At 53.9% G+C, this 24,979-nt stretch overlaps 8 protein-coding genes across 8 annotated transcripts; 5 read left to right on the top strand and 3 right to left on the bottom strand.

The window, feature by feature from the left end:
* Positions 1 to 16: 16 nt before the first annotated feature.
* Positions 17 to 1,231, bottom strand: J4E87_007764 (uncharacterized protein; the record flags this gene model as incomplete). The annotated part of the gene is made up of 3 exons (XM_049379357.1): positions 17 to 796; positions 851 to 858; positions 1,225 to 1,231. The coding sequence occupies 3 exons, from the start codon at positions 1,229 to 1,231 to the stop codon at positions 17 to 19; spliced, it is 795 nt and encodes a 264-aa protein (XP_049230931.1).
* A 2,217-nt stretch (positions 1,232 to 3,448) lies between these two features.
* On the top strand, positions 3,449 to 4,441 carry J4E87_007765 (uncharacterized protein; the record flags this gene model as incomplete). Its single annotated transcript, XM_049379358.1, has 4 exons — positions 3,449 to 3,571; positions 3,627 to 4,073; positions 4,125 to 4,203; positions 4,290 to 4,441. 4 exons carry the CDS (start codon positions 3,449 to 3,451, stop codon positions 4,439 to 4,441), a joined length of 801 nt encoding a protein of 266 aa, XP_049230932.1.
* Positions 4,442 to 6,953: 2,512 nt separating this feature from the next.
* On the top strand, positions 6,954 to 9,190 carry J4E87_007766 (uncharacterized protein; the record flags this gene model as incomplete). The annotated part of the gene is made up of 5 exons (XM_049379359.1): positions 6,954 to 7,757; positions 7,810 to 7,891; positions 7,944 to 8,754; positions 8,801 to 8,897; positions 8,951 to 9,190. 5 exons carry the CDS (start codon positions 6,954 to 6,956, stop codon positions 9,188 to 9,190), a joined length of 2,034 nt encoding a protein of 677 aa, XP_049230933.1.
* A 1,097-nt stretch (positions 9,191 to 10,287) lies between these two features.
* Positions 10,288 to 11,787, top strand: J4E87_007767 (uncharacterized protein; the record flags this gene model as incomplete). The annotated part of the gene is made up of 3 exons (XM_049379360.1): positions 10,288 to 10,350; positions 10,538 to 10,885; positions 10,984 to 11,787. 3 exons carry the CDS (start codon positions 10,288 to 10,290, stop codon positions 11,785 to 11,787), a joined length of 1,215 nt encoding a protein of 404 aa, XP_049230934.1.
* A 368-nt stretch (positions 11,788 to 12,155) lies between these two features.
* J4E87_007768 (uncharacterized protein) lies at positions 12,156 to 15,158 on the bottom strand (the record flags this gene model as incomplete). Its single annotated transcript, XM_049379361.1, has 5 exons — positions 12,156 to 12,953; positions 13,030 to 13,173; positions 13,221 to 13,743; positions 13,789 to 14,728; positions 15,044 to 15,158. The coding sequence occupies 5 exons, from the start codon at positions 15,156 to 15,158 to the stop codon at positions 12,156 to 12,158; spliced, it is 2,520 nt and encodes an 839-aa protein (XP_049230935.1).
* Positions 15,159 to 16,368: 1,210 nt separating this feature from the next.
* On the bottom strand, positions 16,369 to 18,342 carry J4E87_007769 (uncharacterized protein; the record flags this gene model as incomplete). The annotated part of the gene is made up of 3 exons (XM_049379362.1): positions 16,369 to 17,619; positions 17,669 to 17,835; positions 18,036 to 18,342. 3 exons carry the CDS (start codon positions 18,340 to 18,342, stop codon positions 16,369 to 16,371), a joined length of 1,725 nt encoding a protein of 574 aa, XP_049230936.1.
* Positions 18,343 to 19,360: 1,018 nt separating this feature from the next.
* Positions 19,361 to 21,458, top strand: J4E87_007770 (uncharacterized protein; the record flags this gene model as incomplete). Its single annotated transcript, XM_049379363.1, has 2 exons — positions 19,361 to 20,968; positions 21,018 to 21,458. 2 exons carry the CDS (start codon positions 19,361 to 19,363, stop codon positions 21,456 to 21,458), a joined length of 2,049 nt encoding a protein of 682 aa, XP_049230937.1.
* A 601-nt stretch (positions 21,459 to 22,059) lies between these two features.
* J4E87_007771 (uncharacterized protein) lies at positions 22,060 to 24,337 on the top strand (the record flags this gene model as incomplete). Its single annotated transcript, XM_049379364.1, has 5 exons — positions 22,060 to 22,092; positions 22,142 to 22,226; positions 22,277 to 22,503; positions 22,559 to 24,131; positions 24,183 to 24,337. 5 exons carry the CDS (start codon positions 22,060 to 22,062, stop codon positions 24,335 to 24,337), a joined length of 2,073 nt encoding a protein of 690 aa, XP_049230938.1.
* Between the last annotated feature and the right edge of the window lie 642 nt (positions 24,338 to 24,979).

Raw genomic sequence — 24,979 nt, forward strand, 5'->3', positions numbered from 1 at the left:
GGTCCAGGATGCTGGTTTACTTCTTCTTTTTGTCCTTGATCTTTTTCTTCGATTCTGTCCCGCTGCTTGCGCCGCTGCCTGCCTCGCCGCCCATCATCTCCCCCATCATATCCTGTAGGAAGTTCTCACTGACACCACCGCCCGTTAGAGCAGGTGAATGTAGAGGGAGGATCTTGCTCATCTTCCAGCCCTTTGGTATCGCTGGCTCCGGCATCTCCTTGGGCATAGGTAGGCCCGCGATGGGTAATCTGAAAGGTGTGTTCTTCTGTGTCGGGTTGGCTTTCAGGGCCTGTGCGATGAGGATGTAGAGATGATGCTTGTTCTTCACATCGTCGTCCATCAATTTTCCTTGGTGCTTGAGAAGGACGCGCACTCTGCCAGGATTGGCCCAGTCTTTGGGGTGAGTCTTGTCAGGCTCAAAGACAGTCCGGAGGCCCAGGTCGGCAGCAGCGTCGGCCATCTCCCGTGCTAGAGGGTTCTCCACCGCAAGCTCCTTGCCCACGCGACGCCCTTCAGCCCTTGTCCGTAACCTGTCAAAGTATATGGGGTATAAACACTGGTAGTGCTTGGACTTTTCTCGGTCCGTAGATGTCGTCATCGAGGGCGATTGCGGCTGCAGCATCTGCGATTGGAGCGCCTGCATCTGCGCTGGTGTCGGCATGGACTTGTTGCCCGTGCTGGGTATATTATTCGCGTTCATCAGAGCGGGTACATCGTCGATGCCCATCTCTGACGGGTCGCTGTCCGAGTCGCTGACTTCTTCGACGCGTGGATTCATCGTGCCTTCCGGTCGGTCCTATGTGGGCGTCAGATTGCGTGCAATGCCAGTGTTCCTCGGGCCGTCACTTACCTCGCCTTCTCCGGTACGATAGAATTATCGCAATGTCGTGAAGGCCACCTGCACGTCTGGAAGGATGTGGGGGAAGCTAAACGCGGGGCTTGGCTATGGAAGAGGCAGGCGCTTCCGACTCGGGTCGGCGCTTCGGCGCTTTTCTTCCAGCTCCGCATCACGGCCCGGGCAACTGCTCTCGTCCCGACGGACAACTTCAGCGCTCTAGCACCACCTCCGAACACTGAGCTAACTCTCTCTTTCACCGCAACTTGCGGCCTCCAGACTCGTCAGGTGACGTCTTGGGACCCAGCGAACGGCCTGCCGCTATTCGCAGGGGTCTGACCGTAATCACCCCGCGCCACCACGTCAAGCCCGCTCCGTCGGGAAAGTACCTCCCATATCGCTATCGTGGCACCTGACTTGGCGTCTACGTTTACTGTCTACCTCATTGCATACCTCCGCACTAGTGCCAACATCTGCAGTCAATCGATTGTGGCAGCTGGACCGCGTGTGCCCGGCCATTGAAGCGTCGACATACCATTCCTCGCATCGAGCCAGTACGATGAAACGCGGCTGGGTCGCATGGATGTGGTTGGCCAAGCCATCACCTGCAGTAGGCATCAGCGTGTGAGTTGAGTCGTTACCTCCAGCACATCCTTGTGTCCTGGTCTACAATACTGTAGTTCACATATCGAGCCAGGCAGGACAAAAGATCAGTCTAGACATCACAGGAAACCACGTCAGGCCATGTCTACGCAATCGAAGGAGTACCAACATACCGACCTTCAAGGCTTCTGGCCCGTATAATACGCCGGTGTTCGCGATACTACGCCTGCGGTACCATGTCTTCTTGCTTCTGACAGAATTCGCGATCCTCCCTTCGTGTTCAATGCCGTCACTAACTAAAAATGAGCTCTTGGATTCTATACACTAGGTTCGGTTACACAACATGGACGGCTAAAACCCGATCCGATCTTCCTGGCATTGGATTGCATGCGGCCGCAGTGGCCTCGTCGATCCCAAACCCCGGCGTATTTCTATACTCCACTTCTACCATGTGGCAATGATGCATGCGTCGCAGCCGTTCGTGAGCCGCTAAAACGAGGCGTTGTCAGTCCTGCATTGCATACGTGTGCCAGCCTTCCAAGGTGAGATGCGATTTAGCAACCGACAAGGACGGGCTATGCACGCACGACTCGCGTTGGCCCAGCTAACAACCGTCCCCGTCTCCTGGATCATTTTACGCCGCGCAGCATATGCAAGGATGACTATCTAGGGGTATTTCTGGTTTTTGCCCTGACATCGAGGCGACATTGGCCCCTGGTCTTACACGATGCGTCTTCCTATCACGTCCGGCTGACCGTCCTTTTATCATCTCGATAGCAAGCAAAATCCGGTAAAACAGCCACAGTCTGCGCTGATTGGCTAACAAAGTAAGCGATTGACCGTTAACACTCCACAAGAATGAATAAGCCTAGAATCCTTTCACCGCATCCTACGTACATATCTATCCAGCTGGGAGCCAGTTCTCAGCCGGCGTTGTTTCTTGCACTGGTCTCCACGATTTTAGGTTCCCCGAACGGCCCGAATTCAGGGCTGAAGATGATCTGCCGAGAATCAAAGTGTGGTTCTAGTGACCCTGAGCCTGATTACACCACAAACGCTCCACTCCAAGAGGACGCCTCACCGGTCGGGTTACCATACGCATCGTGGTTAGCTCACGCTACTATCAATCGACTATAAAGTCACCCATCATTCACCTGCGTTTCCAGTCTCTCAAGGCATTGTGCGAATACATTCGACACTGCACACACCGTTTCCTATATCAATCCTTCCCCTTCCTCCACACAACTCTGACTATTACTTACTGTTACCAAAATCCATCTAGCAACAATGGCACCAGCTTTGTTGATTGACGATAGCGGCAGTTCTAGTCCCGCATCTCAGAGCAGCGTCTCACTTGGATCGATGGATTCAGCTCCTGCGCTCGTCACTTCTCGCAGCCGTCGAGCCCGCCGAGGTCGCGATCATCTTGGTAGTCCTTTACTCAAACGCAGTGCAAGAGGTCCTCCGTTGTTTCTGGAAAGCGCTTCGGGCAACTGGCTGTCGGTGGTAGATGGAGAGAAGGCCTGGAAGATCTTTGACGCATCTGGAGGTGCCGCTGTATCAAACATTGGTCATAGGGATGAAAGAGTGTTTGAGGCAGTAAGGAGGCAACAAGAGTCTGGAGTTGGGTATGCCGCATCGATGAGTTTTCACACCGAAGTAGTGGAAGATTTCGCAGACTTTCTTCTTGAATCAACCGATGACAAGCTGAAAGAAGTGGTATTCTATGGGTCTGGTAAGATAATCCAAACTTCACGCCCGAAACCAAGCTGACAGATATCAGGTTCTGAAGCTAACGAGGCGTCACAAAAGCTAGCCTACCAATATCACTCCAAGCTGAAGCCGAATCCGCAACCTCAACGCAGCTGGTTCATTGCTCGCGATCGTTCTTACCACGGAGCGACTCTTGGTGCTCTCGAAACCAGTGGACACAAAGGCCGCAAAGAGATTTACTTACCGATTTTGCCTGAGAAGACGCAGTTCGTATCTCCTTGTAATCCTAGCCGCGATATGAAGAAGGGAGAATCAGTAGCTCAATATGTCGAGCGACTCGCAGATGAGTTGGAGCGTAAGATCCTTGATCTCGGTCCTGATACAGTAGCAGGCTTCGTGATGGAGCCGGTCGTTGGCGCGGTATGTTGGTTTGACTCTGTTTCTTCGTTCGTTGGTGACTAACACATGGCTACAGGCACTTGGTTGCGTCCCCGCACTACCCGGCTACCTTAGAGCGATGAAGCGAGTATGCAAGAAATACGGCGTACTTTTGATTCTGGATGAGGTCATGTGCGGCATGGGTCGCACCGGCTATATGCATGCATGGCAAGAAGAGGACGTCGTTCCAGATATCCAATTGGTAGGCAAGGGTATCGCAGGCGGCTATGCAGCCCTTTCCGCGATGCTGGTCGGACCAACCATTGTGGATGCGATGGGAGACAACGCCTTTGCCCATGGCCATACGTTCCAGAACTTCCCGACTGCTTGCGCTGCTGGTCTCGCAGTTCAAGAGATTGTTCAACAGGATAATCTTCTGGAAAATGTTCGCGACAAAGGGGAGAAGCTCATGCAGAAGCTACAAGCTCAATTGGGCGATCATCCCAATGTGTTCGACATCCGAGGAAAGGGTCTCTTCATAGGGGTAAGTCTGAACACCACCTGGTAGTCGTAGTGCAACTACTAACAACGACAGATTGAGTTTGTGCAAGACAAGCTCACCAAGGCGGCTTTTGATCCGGAAGTCGCAGTGACCTGGAGGGTACATGAGCTTGGTAAGTTCATCTGGTCGGAATGATCGTTTCATCACTAACCATTTCTGCAGGGCTGAAAGATGGGTACAATGTATATGTGTACCCAGGTTCCGGAACGGTTGACGGCATTCGCGGCGACCACATCATCATCGCCCCTGCATACAACGTCACCGATGACGACGTCGAGTTCATTGTGGAGCGCGTCAGTAAGACCATTGTCGATTTCTTCGAGGAGCTCAGCATCACGCCCAAGTTGTAAACATCGACGTCGCACTGTCTTGACCCGTTGTGCGAAGACCGCTATCCGACCGTACTTCCTCGGCAACGAACGATAACGATTTTCCTTGAGTTCTCTCTTTTCATTGCACGGAAGGCTTTTGTGCTCAGCATATGCGCGGCGGCTCCATGAAGTGTTTTCCGGGATCGGCTTTTTGAAACTGGCATTCTTTCGCGACTCTGTCAATTTCATGTGCAAAACTGCATTGGGGCTGCTGTCTGAATCATTCATTGCACTGGAAACGGCTATTAGGCTATAGACCAAAAGAGCATTTTTATGTTAGACACCTATGTTTTGTTCCTACTTTCCTTGACCTATTATAGTCCTGATACATGTTTACGTTCATGTATTGATCATGGTCTGTGTTTTACACGAGCTAAGTAGTATATGACAAGAATTCAGCACTTGTCTATATCATGACAACATGTGTAATGCGTATTGGACATGCCACGCAGAATATAAATCCCTTTATGACGGGACATAGAGACTTTCGAAGATGTTGTACTGCGTTCGGGATATATCTCGTTTCACTGCCATACCCATACAACACACAGCAACAGCAACACGTTCTTCTTTGTCAACAACGATAAAGAAGTAGGTAACGTGCATCTTCGCAAAACATATTCTCACCACACCCACATATCCGCCAGACAAGCGTTGAAAGTCCGCAGCCATACATCCGTGCCGCGCACAGGCCACCCATCAGGTCACGACTCCGCCTTGGCGGTTAAATCACCAGGACGGCGCAAGCGGCACCAATCTTCCAGAACCTGTTGCATTATTCATCCGCAGTGACATAGCCGGAGGCAGTGCATCGCAATCACTCCGGTCATTCGTCTTCGACTACAAATTGTAGTGTAGGGGTGGGGAAAACGTTGGGGGGCCATGACGTTATCCTTCGAAGCGGAGTGCAGCGTGCATCGAACCTTCCATCAGCCAAGCCAGTGGATAGGCAAGAGCGATCCAAGCGAGCGGTACCAACCGCGGGTGAGAGAAGGCTCACATCAGCGTTTCGGGCGTGTGCGGGAGATGTGAAGGTGAGATAGGTGGGAGTAGAATAGGAGGAATATTGCGTCACGATAAAGAAGCAACCCGTGAACAGAAGCAAGTGCAGTTCCACGTGCGGCAGGGACCGCGCCTTGTATGTAGCCTTGGAGTGATTATCCCAGCTTCGCGAAGAACCGGGAATGTGCATCTAGAAAGCGGCATCGCGGAAATAGCCAAATCAGGATGGACCCTGAACACCTCGAACTTTGATCACAACAAAAGTGTCGAGAAACGGGATCGGGGTTGTTGCCATGCCATCATGTCTCTCGGGGCGCTCGTCACGTACGCTGGTAGAGGCTCGACGACTACTACCACAGTAACCAGATGACATTTGTAGGTGCGTGCCCGGGCAGCATCGCAGATCATTGTCTTGGTCTTTCTCGTGACCACGGGCGTGTTGCTTCACTTTGCAGAGCGGTCACACAAGGGCTTTGTTTGATGGGGAATGGGTGCTAGAGCCGCACGCGGTGTAGGGATTAGTATTACGGAGGTCCTTTGATTGTTGGGTGCAAGTCTTGTGCAGCGGTTTCAGTCAGATGTCTGCGACGGAGGGTGGTGGTCTGGGCGCGGTTCAGCACCTGGGCAGTATCGAGGGCGGGATGGAAGGAGCGATGCATCTGATGGGTGTAGAACATGACTGCAATGGAGTTGATAAATAGTTGATGATTAATGTTTGATATTGGTAAGTGTTTGAGTTCGAGGGGATCCAGACAGGTCGAGTGGAGACGGCGTGCCACCCTCTTTTGCAAGCGACCGAAGACATATTAATGGGCTTCGGGCGGCTTTTCTCTTTCACCAGGCGGGCTGTCGCCAAACGCGCTGCAGGCACATGATCTGGGTGCCGACATCTAGCAGCAGCAGAAGACAAGCGCTGCGGGATTATTGCCATCAAATAGAGTGCCATAGAGCAGTGTCGAGTCTTGGGCGGCAGAATTAGGACAAGGCAGAGTTCGGCGCGAGACGCGAAAGAGAGACGTCGCTGGCGTGCCGCGAGAAGATTGAACGAATGACGCTCCATGTGGACCGCACAGGCCGGTTCTCACCACAGACTCCGCAACAAGTGTGATCTCAACCTCGCCTGCTTCCACCCGGCGACATCAACGCTTCACCACCTCTCTGGCATGTCCGACGCCCGCCATTCTTCCCAGCGTGCACCCCCATCGCCCTCAGTCGCCTCGTAGCCCGCCCCGGCACTGCCTCCAGCCGCGGCTCCAGCACCTCCGCAGCACCATCCACCTGCCCAGGCCTGCGATAACGCCTCCGCTGGCTGCGACAAAGCGTCCCAGCACGCAAAAGCGCCGACTGAGCATCCCGACGACGACGCTCCCCCAATTCGGCGCCCCCGTCGCGCCGTTTGGCCGCCTCACCGACGTGCTTGGTCCGCTTGCCTGTGCAGACGAGTAGCGTCACGACGTCGGCTCTCGCACCCCCAGCGACGCACCCAGCCATGTCGACGCCCTCGACCGCCACGGCCACACTCCCGCCCCATCACCAGTTTTATTCTCACCACCAGACGTACCAGCCCAGCATCGCCAATGCCCAGATCGCCAACGGCGGCGCTCGGATAGGCAACTCGCTCTACAACGGCTACGCTAGCGCTTCCTCCAGTTCAGACCTTCGCCGAAACGCGACTGCCCACACACGACACCCGCCCCAGCTGCCGCCCATCTCCCAGGCCCCGCCCATCGACATGAGCGCGAACGACCCGGGCTCCGCCCACCGGCGGCGGCACCCCGACTGGGCCGACTTCTACAGGAACGGCATCCCGAAGGAGGTCATTGTTATTGACGACGACGACGACGATGAACCCCAGCTGCCTCCGCCTCGCAACCACGCGCCCTCGTCACGCACCGCGACAAACCCGACTGCGCGCCACACAGACAAGAAGCGCAAGACGACCGCATCCACGGCATACGACCCCGTCTACAACCAGCACACGTCCTACTCCACCACCCAAACACCCTACTACGACTCTCCCAACCACTCACTGTCCACCGACCGCACTACCTCTGCGCTCAACACCACGGCGCCGACGTCATTAGGCTCGCAGGTCAGCAACGGCCACCACATCTCGCCTCTCGACAACAGCGCAGCGGGCCAGAAGCGCAAGCGCACACGCGCCGTGGTGCAGGATGAAGCAAAGCAGGCCAAAAGACGGGAACTGGACAATGACGACCCCTTCAGCCTGTACCAGCCGCCGCCCAACCCGGTGATCAAGGCGAAGGACGTCTACGTACAGGTTGTCCCAGATGTAAGACCCGATCCACGCCTCCTCTTCCAGGACCCGAACTGACACACTCCAGAAGTCGTATACAAAGGACCAAAAGGTAGATGACGACGACGGCCACTACATTGTAGTACCAGAGGCCGACCTCACAGAGAGATGTAGGTCTCTTCGATCAATACCCCGAAGGACAATACTGACAAAGGACATCAGACCAGATCACAAAACTGCTCGGCCAGGGCACCTTTGGCAAAGTCGTCCAAGCCTACGACAGACGGAAAGGCACAAATTGCGCCATCAAGGTCATTCGATCAGTGCCCAAATACCGAGATGCCAGCCGGATCGAACTGCGGGTACTGTCAACACTGGCATCCAACGACAAGCACAACATCAACCGGTGCATTCATCTACGAGATTGCTTCGACTTCCGAAACCACATCTGCATCGTCACAGATCTCTACGGACAAAGTGTGTTTGACTTCCTCAAGTCGAACGGCTTTGTCCCATTCCCCAGCTCTCACATCCAGAAGTTCGCGAAACAGCTCTTCACCAGCGTTGCTTTCCTCCACGACCTCAACCTCATCCACACCGATCTGAAACCGGAGAACATCCTGCTTGTCAACAACAATTACCAGACTTTTACGTACAATAGGACTGTACCGTCATCGTCAACAACAGTGAACCGGACAGCGCGGCATCGCAAGGTCCTCCTTGATCCTGAGATCCGCCTCATCGACTTTGGATCAGCGACCTTCAACGATGAATACCACTCCTCGGTAGTCTCGACTCGACACTACCGAGCACCTGAGATTATTCTCAACTTGGGCTGGAGTTTCCCTTGCGATATCTGGAGTATAGGATGTATCCTGGTCGAATTCTTTACTGGCGACGCCCTCTTCCAAACGCATGACAACCTCGAGCATCTGGCGATGATGGAGGCTGTCTGCAGTGGCAAGATTGATCGAGATATTGTGCGAGCGGTCTACAAGCAAGACCGCGGTTCATCACGCAACTCATCGAGCTCGTAAGTAGACACGATACCATCTTCACGACATTGCTAACATTCTCAGTGCTGCACGATACTTCAAGAACTACAAGCTCGACTACCCCAACGCAGACACGAACAAAGCCTCGAAGAAATACGTCAAGGCGATGAAGAAGCTTCCCGTACGTCGCCACACGTCACACTGTTCGTTTGATAGTCGACTAACCTTTCCCAGGAAACAATACCAGCCCACACCGATTTCAACCGTCAATTCCTCGACCTCCTCCGGCGGATATTCGTCTACGACCCCAAGAAACGGATAACAGCCAAGGAAGCACTGCAACACCCCTGGTTCAAAGAGTCCCTCATGGACGACGGAACGGAAGCGCACAAGATCCGTCTAGAGCGGGAGAAGAAGGCCCGCCGCCAGGAAGAAGAGCGGAGGTTCCGTGATCAACAATCGCGAGCGTATTGAGCGAATCTGCCAAACTTGACCGACACACACATTGTCCCGTCTAGATGGATTCGACGGACATGTGTCTTTGTATAGATTAACAGATTACCCAGCTCCGCCGCGCTTTTTTATAGGATTCACGGGCATGAGCAGCAAGCAAACAGTACGATAATTGGGTTGACGGGCGGGTGGGTGGTATTGTTCCCTTTTCTTTTTGACTGGCTTCACATCTACTGCATTTACGACAGCGACATGAACGCATGGAGAAACACCGAGAAACAGAGAGAGAGAGAGAGAAAGGGTTCAGAACTAGTCTCTTTGTTACTCTGTCTGTCTGGTTCTTGATTGGCGTTTTTATTGTGTTATATTTGGATTACACCAAACTATCCTCCTCTTGTGTGTTTTTTGGCTTTCTTCTTCTGAGTGTGCTTTCGAGCCGATTATGGGAGAAAAGTATTATCTGTTTGCCTTGCGATTTTCGACTGCGAGTGCTGCGTGCGGCATGAGTGAGTGCGAGAGAGGAAGAGGAGAAGAAGAATGGTATGTCCTAGCCAGGTGGATGTTGTTAAGGTGGTGGAGGTGGTGGATATGCATCTACCTTTACCAGAGCGAGAGAGACAGAGAAAGAGACAAAGCAAACTAGCTTTCCAGTATGGACGATATGGAGTCGTGCTGTACGCTTGTATAATTTGGGATTTTCAAGCCGCCGTGCTTGGGTGTATGGATGTAGTTGTGTGGCTAAATAGGCTGCACTTTATGGAAGGTATCTCATCTTTGATTGAATGACTGTTTTGGTGTGAGGACTTGTTCTGCTGGTGATGTCGTGACCTACTCACAGCATCTCCAGTTATGACATCAAGGGAAAGCAAACCACAAGACAGAAATCACAACTCCGCGGACGCACACCCCATCCACATGACCCTCACAGCGCGCATCCCAAACAAGCAAATTACGCGACCCCACTAGCGCGAGCCCTTCGACCCTTGTCTTCCGTCCAGTCAGATCCCGGAGCGGCGGGCCCGCAGTAAACACGTCCCTCGGCGCGCGCGTGTCGCAAACAACGGGTGGTGCTGAACGCATTTGCGACAACGACAACGACGCTACGACGAAACAACAAGATGGCGAGCGCAAAGCAGCAGGAGAATATGCTGCTTACTGAGCACTTTACTTGGCCTCCTATTGTACGTATGATTCTTGGGTGATGGGTAGAGGAGGGTGGTGGTGGTGGGAGGGGACGGGGGGGAAGATGGAGTGGATGGGCTGGGGATGGTGTCTGCAATGCCTCCAAGACCACTCTCTGCACATTGATCCACTACCTCCGCTACCCCGGCTCTTATAGATCAATCCAACAACTAACATCGATCCTAGTCCCTAATCGACGACATAATAAACGCCATAAACGAAGTCCTCTACCGCTGCACCGACTCCTTCGAAACCGGTCTCTCCTCCGCCGACCCCTCCCTCCTCGGTTTCGCCGACCTCTACGCCTCGCAAAACCGCACACCGGCCAAAGACGAAGACGGAAACGATGTATACCCAGAAGCGCGGTTGGAGATTGAGGAAGGGGTGCTGAAGCTAGAAACGCTCATGGAAAACGCTGTGGACAAGAACTTTGATAAACTGGAGATTTGGACACTGAGGAATGTTTTTGCGTTGGGTAGGGGGAAGGGCCAGGATGAGGGGCTCGCGGAGTGGGTGCGGTTGGGGCATTATGAGGTATGTTCGATGAGACGATTATGGACGGTGGTATTTGGAGGCAGTGAAAGGGCAGAATGGACGAAATTCACACGACGAACATGACTGACACGAACTAGAACCTCGAACCGCCCTCTAAAAACTCGACCCTCACCCCAGAAGCCCTCTACACCCTCCGCCGCAAACTCATCGAAACGCAAAAGTTAAACGCCGCTCTCCTCGCTGAGAAAACGCGCAACGAGACACAAATAGCACGGTTACGCGCCCTTCTCACACCGTCTACTTTGCCGAAACGCGAGTCCCTTACTTCGACAGGAGGAGATAATGAGCAAGATGGACAAGCAGCGCCGTTCGCCTTCCTAACCCACGCGCCTGCTGCGAAGGAAATAGGCATACAATCGCTACCTCACACAAACGCAAATGGAGAGAAGAATTCCGAGAAGAACAGCAACAACGACACAAAACCCACCCACACACCCTTAACAACCCACACCACCTTCACAACAACCCAACTCCCCTACCTCCGCCAACTCCTCGCAAGCCTAAAACCGCATTTAGCAAACACCGCTTTACCCAGCAACACTTCTTCCCCTCCCTCCTACTCCGCCTCCAACGCACAACAACAGCCGCCAAAAGATAAGGAGGAATTAACACGCGAACGCAAAATCTACGTTGAGAGTCAGAGTAAACGGGTGTTGGAGAGGAGGGGCGTGGATACGAAGGATGGGGTTGAAGGGGTTTGGGACGGGGGGAGTAGGGTGGGGAGTGAAGAAGTAAGAGGATTGGAGGGACTCGTTGAGGCGATGGATAGGGGAGGGCGTGATAACAGGAGAGGGCAGAGGGAAGAGCAGCAGGAAGAGGAGGAGGGGCTTGAAGGGATACAAGAAGGGGATGAGGATGAAGATGCTATGGACACGAGCTGAGATGACTTGGGTGTGTGAATCTGATTTTGGTGGGTCGAAATAGGTTGGATTTGGTGTTTTGGCGTTTGGGTATATACCAGTGTGAGCAACTCTGTGTTGGAGTCATGAATCATTGTTCATATAAATCTCACGATTTTCTCGACGATCTTTTCCGACTGGGGGTTTTTTTTTGTCATTTTTCATTTGCTATCATACATGGACATTCGTGCTTTAGGGAATATATGCAGTAGGGAGCCTTTGAGCTACACACACTTGCATCCCCTTGCAAAAGCTCCCAAGACTCTCTGGTCTCGACACGCGTTGCTCACTGTACAGAAGATATCCTTCGTCCCGAGCCGCAATCAACTCGGCCCTCTCATTCCGCCACCTCAGTACTCCACAACCTTAGCCCTACTCCTCAACTCCTCAGGCACCTCCTCCGGGCTCACAATACCCATACGCATCGCATCGCCCCAAACAAACATGGCGCGATCATTAGCATACGCGAGGTAATCAAACTCCTCTTCATCCTGTGGTTTGAAAAGGTCAGCATCCTGTTCCGCTTGCGTCATGTTTCCTTGCGTGGCCCCTTCCTCCGTCGCTGTCTTTTCACTCACGATCCCTGCCCCCGACTTCTCTTCTGCTCCTCCTTCGGCCCCCGCCTCGGCGCGTATCTCTGCTGTCGCGCTGTCTAGTTCGGCGGCTGCGCCGCTGGGGTTGGCAGATGCATTTGCGTCTGCGTTTGCTTGTTTATCCAAAGCGTCGAAGTCGGGCAGACCGGGGACGTGAGCCTGGACTATGCCCCAAGCTACCCACATGGCTGAGTTGGCGAGGCGCCAGAGCTTGGTTTCGGCGAGGAGGCGACGGGTTTCTTCTTCGATTTGGCGCTCTGCAGCGGCTTCTTGCTCTTGGTACTGGGAGCCGGGTGGAGCGCGCGAGTCGAGCATGAAGGCGGAGATGTTGCTGGGTGCGGCGGTCGCTGCTAGGGCGGTTGTACTTCCTGAGGAGGGGAGAGGGCCTAGGTGGGGGGTAGCAGGGTTGGATGTGTAGCCTCCAGCTGCTTTGTAGGAGGGGTTGTGCATCAGGTATGCTCGGATGAAGCGGTGCTGCTCCTCGACGGTTGGGTAGTACTTGGTGTTACACCTCCACGGTACATCGGCATCGTGGTAGTTGTATGTCCATTCGGTCTAGCTTTTGGTCAGTACAGGCCTCAAATGTGTGAGGAGTAGTGAAGGATCGAAGGGATGAACGGGAATATCTTACGAAGTGGTTGGCAAACTCCAGACCCGGAAGGTTCGCATTTGCGTACTCGAAGTCGATAACCACTAGCTGCTTGTGCTGGTTCGCAGGAAGCAGTAGGGGCGACTCGCCCTCTGGCACCATACGCAGGATGTTACCATACTGGGTCTACACAGGGTCAGCTCAGGATCCTTCTGTAGAGTAAAATGGCCTACGTCGTTGTGGGCAAAGATCATGCGCTCGTTGATCTTGTCTGCACCACCGTACTGTTCCTCCAACCACCTCCTGTACTTCTCAACCATCTGCCTGAATACTGGCCACTCCATACCACATACGTAACCTCGCTTCTTCCACTTGTCGCCAGGGCCTAGCGCAGGGTCTTGCTTGCTCTCGCGCACCCGGTCGTCTAACCAGGTGACAATCTGCTCACAACGGTCAACCCACTTATCCCAGTTTTGCCATACGAATGGGCCAGCTTCTCGCTCTTCCTTAAGAAGATCAATGCCCTCATGCAGCTCTCGCATACGCTTTGCGATCTGCTTTGAAGTCTCTGCGTTGCGCAGTTCCTTCGCGGTCAACGGCTTTGCATGGAGGAACTCCTCGAAGCGACCGTTGGTGAAGGTACCAAGCAGACGCGGACCAATTCGCTTTCGAGCGAGGCGTGTGAGGATCTGTAGTTCAGACTCCCGGTCGATCAGATGTTCCACCTGAGGACCGTAGATGCGTAGCAGAAGCTTACTAGAAAGTGTCAGGCTTGTTTCGCTTACGTTCAAGATGACTTACGGAGGAGGGTTCTTTGGCTTAGGCTGACCATCTTCACCCTGCTCTTGAAGTTGCAGATTCTTGGGAGGCGAGACAACGTAAACAGCATTTGTCAATGCGCCACTCAGCCTCTGCACATCAATCTCATTACTCTGCTCCATCGACACCTTGCGCCATCCCTTGAGCTTCAGAGTATGAGCCAGACGGAGGATTTCAGCTCGAAACTTGGTCCACGCCTCTCTCTCCTTGCGTGCTTCTTTGTCAGATAGTTGTGGGGCCGATTCGGCATCTGACTCGTCCACGTTGTACGCCATAGTCTTCGAATTATCCAAGATGGCCTCGCAACTCGGGACCAGCTGGTCTACGGACTCGAAATAGTCGGTGTCGAGGGAAATGGCGGAGTGTCGCTTCAAGCCCGTAGAGGACCTACGGAAGTGTTGCATCCTCTTTTTAGCGTCGGCTGGCTTCATAGCTAGAGTCTTCTCGAGGATGTGCGCCAGTTGGTCGAGAGAGTCTTCACCGTGGGACGATGAAGAGCTGGTCCTAGTAAGCGCGATGGGCTCTTCAGTCGTCTCATCAGCAACAGTCGATGTCGTTTCCTGGACAGCGCCCTCTTTGGCGGCTTTGCGTTTCGCCCTTCGTGCATGACGTCGGCTTCGCTCGTGCTTGAGCCATGTGCCCACCTGCTTCAACAGGTTTTCATGCGCATGCTGCCCATGAGGAGCATCGGTTGAGCTGTCCGAAAGCAGAGAAGACAAAGATGGGTTACCCTCAGCCGGTACTCCTCTGGGAGTTGATGACAGACGCTCGACTGAGGGCCGTCCAGATAGTTTCTTTCTACTGACACTTGCGGGGTAGTGTTTTGCAGGTCTGTCGAGATCCAAGTAATCCCTCTGGTCAAGTTCTTTGTTCTTCCCGATCATCAATGGAGAGATGGCAGTGTCGTCGGGAAAGGACACAACTGCGAGCGCATGGTTAGCAGTTGTTCGTTAAGCACTTGGTAGGTAAGATGACAGTGTATCAGCTATACATCTTGTTCATTGGTCTCGGACATAGCAGTCCCTCGTTTTGCTACATGCACATAGCTAAGCCATAGCCAGATAGCTTGCGTAGTATTTGAGATTCGACTCAGCGTTTGAGCAAGAGAGTTGTTAGTCACTGCGGAGTCACGATGGTCTACAGCTACCTCGCTGGTAGAATCACGATTCCAAAAAGTGATATGAATTCATCGCCAGAGCTTGCAAGACAAACAATAAGAGAACGAGCAAGAACTGACCTTTGATAGACCGCGGCGACGCGCCATCCACTGGAGTAGCGTTCTGCGAGAGGGCAGACGAGTCGCTTCGGTGGGGGACGCTGGGCCGCGACTGCTCATTGGAGGAATCCGCCATGGCGATTGCCTAGAATGTGCAGCCTGGTGTGCGGAAGTGAAGTAAGCAGGATCGACCGCGTGGTAATATGTAGCTCCCCAGACGGGTCCGAAGGTGCTGTAGTGAGGCCTCGAAATAAACGTGCCCTACTTGGTGGGTAGGAACGGCGGGTTGTTTGGTGGGCGGTGTTATCGATACCTAGTGCGGCAGGAACGCCAGAAAGTACACGCGAGCTCAGGGTCCACGTGCCAAGCTGATTGGCGGTAAGGATCGCTGGTGGGAGAAGACGAGGTGAAGAGGAATATGAAAAGTCTCGAGGCGTCTATAACCAGATCTTGATAGAAATAGACAGTTTAGAGGTAGAGTATCATCATAGCTGGAACAGACGGCAGCGTGGTGTGTTGATGGTCCCTACGCTATCTTCAGAGCTATTGGGCAGCCATCGGTCTCCGAGGCCAGTCTTGGCAGTCTACGTCAGGGTTTGGTACGCCAGAAACCTGCAATGGAACCTAGACACGGAGGCGTTGAACGCTATGTAGCAAATCACCTTTAGGCACTGTAATAGTAGACATCAAGTACTACAGAAGTTGGTCACACTGGTATATCCCCAAACCCAAAAATCATGCCCTATATGTCACTTGGGCAAGGTGCGTTTCTTATCACACTAGAGACGTCGCTGTATCAGACTCGCCATCAACCAGCGAGACATCCACCACCTCCCCTCCGCCTCCCCTCCGCCTCCCCCACCCACCCATAGCTATCGGCCTCCGAAATTCCAGTTCGCAGCCTTGGCAGTCTACGTCAGGTTTTGGTACGCCAGAAACTTGGACACGACGGTGCTGTGGCGAATTGTAGAGGTTGACGGATGATCGCCTTCCCTTGCGAATTGTTTTCAGGTGCTCAACAGTACTTAGAGGTTGTCGTAGAATGGACGCGTCCTTGAACCGATCAGACCTCTCGGATCGCGGTACTTCAGCGTAGCCAAGATACGAAAGATCTGATCGGTTCAAAGAAGAGACCATCCTCCGACAACCTCCAAACACCGGGACAACGTTAAAAGTGTATATACAAACTGCTTTTCATTGCAGTTCTCTGCCATGTCCCAATCAATGCAACTACCAAACCCATTCCCAGTTACCAGAACGCCTCGCTTTGAAACCCAATTACATGTCGCAACACAGGAGGGTGCGCTGCGTCCTTCCAAGCACTAACACTTCAACGCACACGTGACTCATTTGGCCCATTCCACTGTCTCCAGTGCAAGCATGACCAGAAGAAGAGTCGACGGCAGGATCCAGACAACGTAGCTCTGGAACAAAATCCTCGACATGGCACCCATGTACACGTTGTTGATCTGGCAGATCTGTGCCAGCTGCAGCGCGCTCGGCGCACCGCTGAGTAGGAAGCAAACGATGATGAAGATCGGGTCGTCGAGAATACTGACAGGCACATACTTGGCGGTTAAAGCAAGCATAGGTGCCATGAGAAGCGTCGGGATAAGCATGCGACTGACGAGGGAGGCAATGACAAGCTTCTTCTCAACACTTGGGTCTTCCATCGAGTGCTGGTCCTCCTTGGGTAGAGTGTTCCGGGCAAGGTTGGCACCCAAGACGACCAAGATCAGGGGGACAGCGACTTGTCCGCTCTGGTTGACGGCGCGCGTCACGGAGTTGCTGACGAATGTTCCTGGGTCGAAGAAGAGGTGTTGTAGCGGAGGGATAGAGGCAACAAGGATGGCGATCAGCATAGCCCAGAGGGGAGGGTTCATAAAGTCCCAGACGCCCTTGAAGAACCTCGACAAGACATGGCCAATCTTGGCAAGAGGTCCCTGGAGCCATGTGGGGAGAGCGTTGAAGACTCTGTTTCCAGCGCGAGTTGTAGAGACGGAAACGGTGCTGGCAGAGCGCTTCAATGCCATGCCGGCACGCTTTGGCATTCCCTTGATGCCTTTGGGGGCATTCTGCTTCTTCTTGTGCGCCTCGAGAACACCGTTGAGATGACCGTTGGCATAGCCGTTGCTGCTTCCGCTCATGTCGCCTTGGCCCGGGACAGTTGCGTTGCCGTTGGTGGGTGTGATGAAGTCGGTCTCTGCCTGAGCGTCGCGGTTGAACAGAGAGTCTGAGTCGGACTCGTCGGAGTCAGCGGAGGTAGCATAGCTGGTGACGTTGCCAGATTCGTAGTCAGAGTGCGAGTCATCGAGGAGACGTTGCGCCTCGTCATCGCTGTACTCTCCGTTCTCGATGGCGCTGTTCTTGCCGCCATCTTCGTCTTTGTAGGAGCTGGCTGGCGCTAGGAGCACGTTGAAGCCCCATGTCCATCGCACGAGCTGGCCGAGTTGTTGGAAGATGAGTAGGTAGAGGATACCGCGCGCGCCGACATCGTTGTCGTTGTCGCCTGGAACCTTGTCCCAGTGCAGACCGGACAGTGTTTTGGAGAGGGAGATGACGAGGGAGATTGGAAGCGAGTTTGAGTTTCCGAAGACCTGAGAACGTCAGTTTGTGTTGTTTGCCTGGTTGAGGAACATGACATACCGCCATGGCGACCACAAAGTTGGAGGCCCGTTTGTTGAACCTGCATACTTTCGATACGATGAGCGCGGCAAGGTAGGATATAAGTGTCTGTACGATGAAGATTACGGGGATGACGGCTAGATCAGCCAGCTTTTCGGCCGTCAGTTGCGATGCGAGCTTGGTAAAGACTGGATGTGGTTAGCTGAGGTTTGGAGGTTATGGAGAAGCTCGTTCTCGCGTTGCACCCGCAAACAGACCCGTGTGATTCAAAGGTACTCTGCAGTCTCTCCATAGCTAATGTAGAGCTTGAGAAGTACCCCATGAATATAGTCTATGAAGGTGTGACTGACGCAAACTCGCGTCATCGTTATCGGAGGTAGTGACTTACTAAGGCAGGGTGTAAACAGCTGCGTGTTGAGGTTGGCGAGGAACTTCTGGCTCTCGGCGTCGAATTGGCCCATTCGCGCGACAATGTAGCCAGGCGCGCTGACGCAGACAACCTCCATGACAGCCTCGAAGACGAGCAGGGTGAGGTTGGCGAAGTCGGGATGCGCACTGTGCTTGTTGCTCTTGAAGACATTGAACATGCCATTGTCGCCGTACTCGTACGACTGAGAGGCCATGGCGACGAAATCCGAGGAGTAAGTGGGAGGGCTGCGCAGGCGCAAGGCCTGGGGAGCCGAGAAGAAAGGCATGCCGATGCCAGAGGTGTTGTTGGGAAGGCGCGAAGGCGCGATGGGGACGGAGACACACGACTTATCTTGAAGCGCACCGCGTCTTGGCTGCGGACGCGCTATGGGCGGAGATCGACGTCACAGCCCGCTCCAGGTCTAGCGGAAAGGCAAGTTGAGCCGCGAGCCCTGCAGGAACTGTAGGAGGAAGTCTGAATGGGTTAAGGAAGTCGTTAGGAAGAGCGATCGCCCAGCTACACGTCGCAAATGATTCACACACGGCCGTGGTGGGCTAGAGCTTATCGTCACCCAGCGCCTAGATGGGACTCAGGGCCTCTCAGCATCTCCCGCGTCCCTGCGCCTCAGGTCGGCGGGCTGGGCGGCATGCAGCTACATCGAAAACTGGCAGGACATCGGCCACACCGAATGCTGTCTTGACTGATGGGCAATGCATCAACTCACGCAGCATTCGCTGGGTTCCCCATGGCTTGGTCATTACCGCATACTGCTTCTGCGCGCGCAATCCTGCTCGCGAGACTCGGTTCGGGGCTGCTTAACCGCATGTAGATGCAGTCCCTGCTTGCGCATTCCCATGTCTGAGGCCAGGTGAAAGCAGGCTTACAGGCGGCCGGCGCACGCAAAGCAGGAACTGTCCCTAAGCCACCGCACTAGAAATATCGCGGGAGCCCCTTTTGCCAGCTGCATCTCCGCTGTACGCCATGGTGGTTACCGTGTGGCCAGACCCATCATTGTGAAATCATTCCAGATTGCAGCAGCACCAGTAGTTGCGCGCTACTCTGTCGTCTCTGCAGCATCACGTCACAGCTCCAACTTGCACGCTACCAGACAACCCACAACCACGACACCTCCACCAGACTCCCAGATCCGCTGAGATCGCCGCCGTCACTCCCTCCGCGGTGTAATCGCAGCCTCTGAACTCACCTCACACCTGCGCCTTTTATTCCTATCTCCCTACCCTCTTCCGCTTCCTCGCCCTAGTACCCCGCCAATATCAGGCCGCGACTTTTATCTGTCTTTCGCCATGGCCTCCAATCCCTCCACCCCCGACACGGAAGTCGACGCCGAAACCGTCTTCGATAGTCCCTCGCCCTCGCCTGCACCCTCGAGTCCTACCGCCGATGCCACCCCGCCTGACGAACCCGCTGCCGAGCGCCCTCCTCCCCGAACTGCATCCACGACATCAGCCGCGACACCTACCATGACATCCTCCTCAACTCCACTCGGAAACATCAACGCTGCCAGGAATCCCCGTCCTTCGAATCCTCCTACCATCTCCAGCCGAGGCAGCGGTCTCAATGTCTCCCAAGACATCCTTGCCAGGATACAGGCAGTGCATCTCGGCAGAAAGGGCGCTCCGCCGACTGGTCTGCCTGGTAGAGGGCCTGCGCCTCAGAGTCCTGGCCCATCTCCCGACAGCCGTAACCCCATGTCGCCGGGTCCTCACCCAGGAGGTGTACCCAGCAACTTCCGAATGCCTGTGAGACCGCCTGCGACTAACTTTCAATCGGCACCAGCAGTTCCTGGCCGTGGACCACCTGCCAAGCAGTCTATAGCAGAGAAGCGCGGCATGAGGTTCCCAGGCGGACTCCCAGGCGGATTGCCAGGCTCGTCCCCAACAGCAGGCGGTGCTCCTCCCGCCGGCAAAAAGAAGCCCGGATTGACCCTCTCGCAGATGAACGGAGGACCCGAACCTGATGCAGGCGCAGAACCGAAGAAACAAGAAACTCACTTTGACAAATTCTCTCAGTTCGTCGATACCAAAACTGGCAGTCTCAAGTTTGCCGGCAAGGCCGTACTCAACTCTGACGGTGTCCAATTCGCAAGTGGTACCTCCTTCAACATCTCACTGGACGAAGTTGATACTCTAGACGAGCTTGGCAAGGGAAACTACGGCACAGTATACAAAGTTAGACATAGCAGACCGCGAATGCGGAAGCCAGGGCAGGGTCTAGCGGGTAACAAGGCTGCGCCAGGCTCGCCATCGCGAAAGGAATTTGGCGAAGAAGCGAGCCCTACCAGTGCGAAGCCAGCTGCGGGGACCGGCATAGTCATGGCAATGAAGGAAGTGAGGCTCGAGTTGGACGACTCAAAGTTCGCTGCTATCATCATGGAACTCGACGTCCTGCATCGCTGCGTTTCACCCTTCATCGTCGACTTTTACGGTGCTTTCTTCCAGGAAGGTGCGGTGTACATCTGTATGGAATTCATGGACGGAGGCTCCATAGACAAACTTTACGCCGACGGTGTGCCCGAGGGCGTTTTGCGCAAGATCACCATGGCCACGACTATGGGTCTGAAGTCACTCAAGGATGATCACAACATCATTCACCGAGACGTGAAGCCTACCAACATTCTGATGAACACCAAGGGTGCGATCAAAATCTGTGATTTTGGTGTCAGTGGAAATCTCGTCGCCAGTATTGCCAAGACCAACATCGGGTGCCAGAGTTACATGGCACCTGAGAGGATATCTTCAGGCGGCATCGCACAAGCAGGCGCCAACCCTGGAGGCGGCACATACAGCGTACAAAGCGACATCTGGAGTTTGGGACTGACAATCATCGAGTGCGCTCTGGGGCGGTACCCGTACCCACCAGAGACGTACAACAACATCTTCAGTCAGCTCAGCGTAAGTTTTCACATTGTGTTCCCACGGCAACTACTAACTCTCTCTTTAGGCTATTGTCGATGGTGAGCCTCCGGATCTGCCTGAGAGCGGATACTCTGACGCGGCGCGCAACTTTGTACGCGGCTGCTTGAACAAGATTCCCAACCTTCGGCCAACATATGCCATGCTGCTTCAACATGCATGGCTTGCACCTCTCGCGAAGCCCGACACAATTACAGAAGAAGACGAAGAGGAGGTTGAAGCCGCAGCCGAGGCCGAGGGTGGCGAAGCAGCAGGCGACCAGGGACCTGCTGAGGCGATCGAGCCTGTAGAAGACCAAGAAGTCGCCGACTGGGTCAAGGCTGCCATTGAGAAGAGGAGGAGCGGCAAGATGAAGGGCGTCGAGAAGCCCGCACTGCATGCCGCACCTCTTGATGCAGCGACACAGAGCCCGTCACCTAACGGTACGAATGGGCTAGAAGAGGCGGGCTCAGTAGAAGCCGCGGCATAAACCTCTCGAATGGACGAAAATATTTGGTCATTCATGAGACAATTAGGCCGCGCCAGGAGCAGCCTTATGGGTTTACGGCGTTGTATAGGCGTATTGCATGGGACGATTGTCGTGGAGCATTGAAATCGGGCCATTGAGCGTAGAGGACACATGTACCTAGCATAGCATACACCTTGTCCAACTGGACGAATAACACACTTCAAGTCGCCAACCTGCAGTCATTGGATAAAATGAGGAGTTATATGTGGCTTTACTGTCTGCTTACAGAAGCGCGTCTTCGTAGTGGAGGAATTGCTGTCGGCGTTGCATGGTTGGGAGTGACGTAAGCGGAGAGCGCTTTGACACGTGATCGGAACCCCTGCTTAGCCAAGATTGCTCGCGGCGGCCATCTGTCGTGGTGCGGGAAAGAACACAGTGGTCGGAACAACTTCAATAAGTAGCCACGACCTTCTTTCATACGCCGCCCCCACCTTCTTTGTAATGCCACAGGCCTAGCATCACTTTTCTTCCCTTCTGCTGGAATCGTAGTCGAAAACCCCCGCAATCACCTTCAGTCGCTCTCTCGCGTACTCAGACACGTCCGTAGGGACAGACATTCGCCATGTCCGGGACAGATTACAACTACGATGAACAGGTACACTTTGCATGCGCCATAAATATAAACAAATGCTAACAACCAGCAGGGCCAGTTCTTCCCCTACTTCATCCTTACCGTTACCACTCTCGTCACCGTTCCGACTACAATTTCATTCTTCAGATCAAGCAAAGGTGCGCGCTCCTCGCCACTTCCACGTACCGCCATACTAATACCTCACCAGAGCTCGAGAACACTGGATCGCGGATAGAGTCCGACTTCACACCCGAACATGCCGATCTCATCCAGGGACAGCGCAAGAAGCAGAAGCGACTCGAGAGGAGGATAAAGCGGGGTCTTCTCATGGTGGGCGGATGGGCGATGAATGCCGCCATGATATACCTCATCAGCACTACTACACGGAGTACGCCTGATATCTGGGATCCCTATGAGGTGCTGGGTGTGTCTACGGTACGACCGCTGCCTCTGTCGCGAGCTTTTGACAACCTGCTAACTTGCACATCAGGGCGCCGATGAGAGGGCGATCAAGAAGCACTACCGAAAACTGTCCCTCACTATGCACCCCGATAAGGCACGCCCAGACCCCGAGAAGAACATTACCATACAATCTATCAACGACCATTGGGTCGACGTCGTGAAGGCGTTCAAGGCTCTTACCGACGAAGAGATCCGCCGAAACTTCCTTGAATTCGGGCACCCAGATGGCAAGCAAAGTTTCAGCATCGGCATTGCGCTACCTCAATGGCTCGTGACGGAAGGAGCTGGCAAATACGTCCTGCTCATCTATGCGCTCGCCCTCGGTGTCATTCTCCCATACACGGTCGGAAAGTGGTGGTACGGAACACAGAAGCTGACCAAGGATAAAGTCCTGGTGGCCAGCGCTGGCAAGGTCTTCCGCGATTACGACAACGACCAAGGCGAGGTGGGTGTCATACACGCGCTCAGCAGCGGAGAGGAGTTCAACGAAGTTCTCACTGGACACAAAGCAGAGAATGGTCTTTCGAAGCTCGAACAGAAGGTCCTCTCTGAGAACTCTGGATCTCTCATTGCGCAAACACTCACCAAGAAGGACCGACAGAAGCTAGATGATCTGGAGGACAGCCGGAGACGCAAGGTCCTGACTTTGTTGTGGGCATACCTTGGCCGCGTTGAACTGGATGACGAGACTCTGAACGACGAGAAGTTCGAGGTCGCGCCAATCGCACTCCGACTCAACGAAGCTTACACCGCTATCGCTCTGGCATACGGCAACACCAAGGCGATACTATCCGCTTACAGGACCTCCCAGAATCTCATCCAAGCTCTACGACCAGGCGCATCACCGCTTGAGCAGCTGCCACATTTCACACCCGATGTTGCCAGCGCGGCTGAGGCTGCGCGAGCAAAGTCACACTTGACCATCCAAGAGTTTATGCAAATACCTGAAGCTGAACGTAAGGCTCGTGTTGTCAAGTCTGGACTCCTATCCCAAGAACAATACAGCACAGCCATGACTGTAGCCTCGCGCATCCCAATGTTTCATCTCGAAAAGGCATTCTTCAAGGTTGTTGGTGAGCGTTTTGTCACACCTAGCAGCTTGGTCCAGTTCGTACTCAAGGGTCGTTTCATCCCGACCGCTGCCACCAACGTCCCCGAGGTCAACCCGAAGGACCTACTAGACATCGATCCCGCGGAAGGCGATGTCGCAGCAATCACCGGACGTAAGAACGACCGTTCTGGAGAGAAGCCCATCCAGCCACCTCTAGCATTCGCTCCATACTACGCTCGCGACCACGCGCCAAGATGGCACGTATTCCTCGCAGACAGCAAGCAGGGACGTATCGCCGTACCGCCATTCACTTTCTCGACTTTCGACAAGCCCATCCTTGACGAGAGCGGTAACCCCACCTACAACGTACAGACTCTTAAGATGCAGTTCGGCGCACCACCACAACCTGGCAGCTACACCTTTGTCATGCACATGATCTGTGATAGTTACATTGGCATGGACACCAAGATGGAGGTCACCCTTGTTGTCGAGGATGCCAGTAAAGCGGAAGAGGTGGAAGAGGAGGACGAAATCAGCGAGCCAGAAGAAGGTAAGATTGATATTATCCTAGGCTTCTGTAACAAATCTAACACAACCGCAGATTCATTGGCAGGCCAAATGCACCAAATGAAGACCGGAGCCCCACCAAAGAAGCGGAAACAGATCACCAATGACGACAGCAGCGGCAGTGACACCGAAGGCGACGTCGAATCCGAGAGTGAAACCGACACTGACACCGATTCGGATGATGAGTAGAAACCTCCATCCGGTCTACCAGTAAAATGGTTTTCAATCTCTTTTTGGGGCTATGAATTTTGTGTTACAAGAGACTAGTTGCCTCGCACTATCGAGTTGGCCTCAGTTCCTCACTCTTCCTACAGGCTCCCTTCGGAGCTCAGGGGTATTCCTCAGGATTCTCTTTATGTCGTAACACGCGCGGCGGCAAGAAGGCATTAGTAGGCGTTCTGGAGAAGGGTTTATATACAATGGCGCGCGTTTTGAAGTTGGAATGAGGGATTCGCCTCTCTCGAGTTTCGATTGCTGTGAGCGTCTTTTGGTCACATGGATTGCAAAGACTCGGTTTATTGGAGAGGAAGAACGAGAGAAGTGCGATTACTACATGCGTGTAGTGGAGGATCATCAGGAGTATTGATGCGTCTGTGTGTAGATATCCAGGTCAGAAATTGACGTTGAGTAACTTTCGACATGACGACACTTCTTCTTCTTCTTCAACTACCCATCCTATCTTGCCTGTGATGAGGAAGTTGAGCAACTCCACTAAATATAGACAGGCACGACAGGGGAGTCAAGATTTCTCCGACTTGCAACCAAGCCTGAGCGCAAGACGATCTACCTGGCCTGTTACCGTCGATCAAGCACGTTAGCCTCAGGAAGACA

The sequence above is a fragment of the Alternaria ethzedia genome (assembly GCF_023757985.1).
Source record: "Alternaria ethzedia strain BMP 0044 chromosome Unknown scaffold_22, whole genome shotgun sequence".
Taxonomy (NCBI): domain Eukaryota; kingdom Fungi; phylum Ascomycota; class Dothideomycetes; order Pleosporales; family Pleosporaceae; genus Alternaria; species Alternaria ethzedia.